This window comes from Dipodomys ordii, unplaced genomic scaffold (assembly GCF_000151885.1).
Source record: "Dipodomys ordii isolate 6190 unplaced genomic scaffold, Dord_2.0 Scaffold13156, whole genome shotgun sequence".
Taxonomy (NCBI): domain Eukaryota; kingdom Metazoa; phylum Chordata; class Mammalia; order Rodentia; family Heteromyidae; genus Dipodomys; species Dipodomys ordii.
This window is the reverse complement of record NW_012280368.1, coordinates 69-5,165: the sequence shown is the minus strand read 5'-3', so window position 1 is coordinate 5,165 and position 5,097 is coordinate 69. Positions and strand designations below refer to the sequence as shown.

Genomic DNA, 5,097 nt, shown 5'->3' with positions numbered 1-5,097 from the left:
ATATTAAATATGTAATTTAAATATATTAAGTATAATGAATCAAACAAAAGTTCTGTAAATTAAACTTTTCATAAAATTACTAATTTATTTTTCTACATATTTGATGTTTATTCTTTCTAAAAATAATCTGTGCTTCTTAACATACTGTTTCTCTGGAATTATGATTGATTTCTTTCTTGGAGTTAGTGCCTCAATATTCCGTGAGAGGGCACTCAAGTTCTGTTGCAGACAGTATACAAATTAGATCATGATTCAATGTGCACAATGAAACAATGCCTACTGTAACACAAATCACTGACACTTTCATCTTCTAATACTTGTAACATCACAGAAGCAGAAATGTTTATTTTTATTAACAAAGGAAATCATTAATCTTCTCAAAACTCTTTGGTCTCCTATAGTATTTCTTGATTTGTATGATCTATTCGAGCTTGTAAATTCCCTACATCCATCAAGTTCTGTTTATACTTTGTGTACTCCTAGGAATCAGCATAGCATTAGTCAAAATGTAATCTAGGTTAATTTAAAAAATGTTTTTTAACAGACTTATTTAGAATTAATAGTGTGCCTGTAGTGTATAATAAGGGAAATTGGTTAGGCCCCTTAAAATGGCAAAAGAAGAAATAGGACACACTGACTAGTTAATGGTCACATTAAATTTTAGAGTTTATATCTCAGCTAAGAGAAAGTAATGCAATAGTTAGAAACAGGATAAAAACTGCATATTGGTAAGTTCCTTGTGGTTGCAGTGAGTAAGATTTCCCTACTCAGAACTTGCCAAACCTCAGATCTTCTCTTTCATTTTCTTGTTCTATTCTCTTTTTTTCTTCTTGCCTGTCTTACAAATTTTTCGAAAAGAGAAGAAGCAACATTTTGCAACCAACAATATAGCAGCGGAGGCACAGGCCAGCAGAAACCCAATCACATCCAGGGAGTGGTACTGGAACCAGGTGAGATCGTGGGCTGCAACCCGAAGGTGCTTGGCTCCTTTGTGGCGCATGACAAACTCGATCCAGAAGACAGCTCGATCCAGAGGCTTCACTGGCTGATCATGATGAATTCTTGATAACCTCATTGCATTCTCTTTATAACTAGAAGGCAAGTGGTCCTAAGTTAATTTTTATTTTTATTGGAGGTAAATACACGAGACATTGTATGTATGACACAAGCCAATGGCTATGGATATGTTCAGAAAAGAGTTTTAATGTCTTCATAAACTTTGCCATTGATTTTAAGTGGTAAAGAGGGAGGAGATGTGGTTCAAAAAATAGAATGTTCAAGTGTGAATGTTAGACCAATTTCCTATGAAAGAATTTGAATATTTGATAAACTATGTTACCCAAGAATGCTCCAAAACACGAAGCATGAATAACTCAGTATTATGGGATAATGTCATATGAAACACCAATATTCACAGTTACAGATATATAACTAGCTCATATGACAGATACAGGGATCTGTTTTTCACCATCAGTGAACAGTTCTCAGAACTTTGCACAGGGATACTCATTTGAACACAATGATACATCTGCCACTATAGGCAATTTCAGAATAGAAAGGAAAGACTAGAATGATTTAAGATTTAGCATATCCAACTATTTATAGGGCTTTGGTTTGTTAAGATAAATACAAAATATTGACCTAGAATTAGATCCTTGTAACCAAGTTGGCACCAAAATAGAATGTGGTGTCGAGTTCAGTTTTAATAATTTTCTATGCCACAGTGTATAGATTTCTTATGTTAGTTTATATTACTAAATCTGTGTGTGTGTTGTATCCCGAGTAAAGGCTCTAGGACATGAGTGAATATAAATGGTTTGTGACAACATGTCTTGGTACAAACAGGATCGCCATGCACATGAGGATTGGGGAAAGGGAATGAGGTCAATATTGCCTTTGGATCATTTGGTTCAGCTGAAGGAATGATTCCCATCCATTCTTTGAGCGTAGTGAAATGAAGCCATTCTATCTTTCACTTGTATTGAGCTATAGGGAAGTTCAGTACAGGGATTTCACACAAACTCTATTAGGCAAATCTATTAATCCTAAATGCCTTTTGTTGCTAATCAATTTTTTTCTTCAAGATTTCCTACAGCTATAGAGACTTTAAATTTGAAATCTAGATATAACTGATAAATCTGCTAATTTAAAACTAAAAATAGAGTATGTGTGTTTTTCATGAAGTATGATAAATAAGAGCCATATTTATATATGTATCATTTCATGTTGGTGTACTACTTGTTTGTAAATGTGCTAAAATACTGACTAATTATAATTACTGTGATTTACATATTAAAATTAACATTTTTGTGTTTCTTAGTGTTTTTAGTAAATAACAGTGGAACACAACTATATATCTATATTTATATCTATCGATGTATATATATATATATATATTTAAAAACACACAGGTAGTCAAATAATCTGAGTTAGTATTTAGGGTTAGAATTAATGTGAAGTTACAGTAAATTAAATAATTTTACATGAAGATTTTAAATAGATTTTATGTTTCTGTCTTGTGTCAAATGTGTTTGCAATCAGTAATAAAATTCATGAAATTCACCCATAAAATAATACAAGCCAATATAACATTTAATAAGCATACTGTCTTAAGTATATATTTTATACTATCTATTTTATATATTATCTAAGCCAATAAAAATAGAAGAAAAAATTCAAAAGAATTATTGAAGCTCCAAAGCCTTCTACCCAGATATACAAATGTGATTTCTATAATATTTTGAAATTATTATCTAGTAAATTCACCAATAACTATTACATAAAAGCACTTACAAGCCTCACCATTAATATTTCTCTTCTAATGGTTAATATTGGGTATGGTATCACTTTCATTTTGTATATGCTCAATGTATGATAACATTTAAGAATGTATTACTTATGAAATAGGAATTTATCCAGGAAAACTATAAACAATTTTATATTATTTTTGATTTCAAGGAATCAGTTGAGAAGTTGGAAAATGAAATCGTTTTTATAATAGTTTTTTTTAATTGTAGATAAACCAGTTACACAAGTATTGAAACATTGGGAATTTTCTAGTATGATGGACAAGTTAGGGAGTGACAGGTGAGCCCTGGAAAAGCAGCAGGACTTACGAAGGATCATTGATGACTGTCCTCAGGGCCCTGAGCAAGTCTGCACTGGTCATGGTGTTCATGTTCACCTCCACAGCTGCTCCTTTGGCCTTCATGTGAGCGATGTTGTCAGGTTGGTCAGCAAACATGGGGACTCCTACCATTGGGATCCCGTGATAAATGGCTTCATAGATCCCATTAGTTCCACCGTGAGTGATGAAGGCTTTGGTTTTGGGGTGCCCTGGTTTGAGGAGATAGAGTGAGAAATGAGAAGTGGGTTCAGATTTCAAGTTCAGAGTTTCAAAGATAGATGGAATGAAAGCTACAATGTCAGTCATTGCACAACACTGTTTTCTTCAACAGTTGAATACCTGAGACATTGCTAAACCAGAAAAATGAAATCCAAGAAATAGTAGGGATCCATATCTTTCATTTTCTGAGAAGGTAACATGTATGATGAGACTTTTAACAGAAGATGCTCTTTTGTGACTCAGGGGAACCATAAAACTAATGGCCTAATATATGATTGTGCTTACTTTAAAACTGGAATTCAAATGTGAACTACTTAAATATTTTTCAATTTGTTTTGAAATGGTCACTTAACATGTCTTCTGACCAACTGGAAAACTATTCTTTTCCCCCAGTCTTACCCAAAAGATCATTCTGGGGTATCCAATCAAAGAGCCGAGTATTGGATCCTAAAGATGTTGGTATCTTTCCCTTGTATCTCCATAGAACCTGTAGAAGACAATGTCAAAATTTGGAGAATCAATTCACATTGAAGGAATATTAAGTCCTAGAACATTTAATGATTATACCTTTATTCTATACCAAATACACTTTGATAATAAATTTCAGAAATATGGCTATATTTTTGAACATGTCTTCTCTTACACTGTATCATTCCTCAGATTTGGACTATGGACCTGAAATACTTCAGATGGCCTATAATTTTCTTATTTAATCTAGGAAATAGAAATCACTACTAAAGCACATTCCTGCAGTTTTGCTGTGGTTTAGCAAGCAAATGATCAAATGTGCACAATACACAATTTATGTTACATTTTTCCTTCTTAAATTCAATGTCACACAAGCCAGGCACCAGTAACTTATGCCTGTAATCCTAGCTAACTCAGGAGGCTGAGATCTGAGGATCACAGTTCAAAGCCAGGCCAGGCAGGAAACTCCATGAAATTCTTATCTCCAATAAACCATTCAGAAAACTGGAAGTGGCACTGTGGCTCAAGTAGTAGAGCTCCAGCCTTGAGCTGAAGAGCTGAGGGACAGTGCCCAGGCCCAGAGTTCAAGCCCCACGCCCAACAAAATAAATAAATAAATAAATTCCATGTCACATATATCTAGTATATAATGAATGTTGACATAATACTTGCAAAGACTACCATTAGCTGTAGTCTTATTCCAATCAGTAAAAATTTGCTCTGATTCCAGGTTCAGAAGATCACTGACCTTCTGTGGAATCTGGGCGAGAGCTGAAGCAATGAGATTAGCCTTTTCATCTGTGAGGTTTTTCACCATTGACCCCAGTGAAAACACCACCACACCATCTTCTCCTGAGCTCTGGACGAATTCTTCCATTTCCTGCAGACATAACAATGCTTTAAATAAAAAGAAGAGGAAAACATTGGAAGTGTGGAAGTGGTGCTGTGGCTCAGTGGTAGAGCGTTCTCCTTGAGCTGAAGAGCTGAGGGACTGTGCCCCAGCCCAGAGTTCAAGTCCTATGACTGAGAGAGAAAAGTTCACCTACACTTCCAAGTAGGGAAAGTGTATAGAAATGCCAGTTAAATGATTACACTGGTCCTGTGATGACACATGAATACATTTGGTGTTTTTTAGAAAAGAAACAAGATTTTGAAAATTGTGGCTAAAATATATAGGAGTACTCAGAGCACACTAAGTCACTATCAAAATGAATACACACCTCAGACACAAATTTGGAATCTTTGTTTGACCATCTCATAACTGCTGCTGCTGCTGCTGCTAC

At 34.5% G+C, this 5,097-nt stretch overlaps 1 protein-coding gene across 1 annotated transcript; it reads right to left on the bottom strand.

Annotated features, from left to right (window-relative positions):
• Positions 1-811: 811 nt before the first annotated feature.
• LOC106002535 (UDP-glucuronosyltransferase 2A1) lies at positions 812-4,694 on the bottom strand (the record flags this gene model as incomplete). Its single annotated transcript, XM_013037398.1, has 4 exons — positions 812-1,091; positions 3,117-3,336; positions 3,746-3,833; positions 4,563-4,694. Coding segments are annotated over 4 exons (720 nt in total), but the record flags the coding sequence as incomplete, so codon positions are not given.
• Between the last annotated feature and the right edge of the window lie 403 nt (positions 4,695-5,097).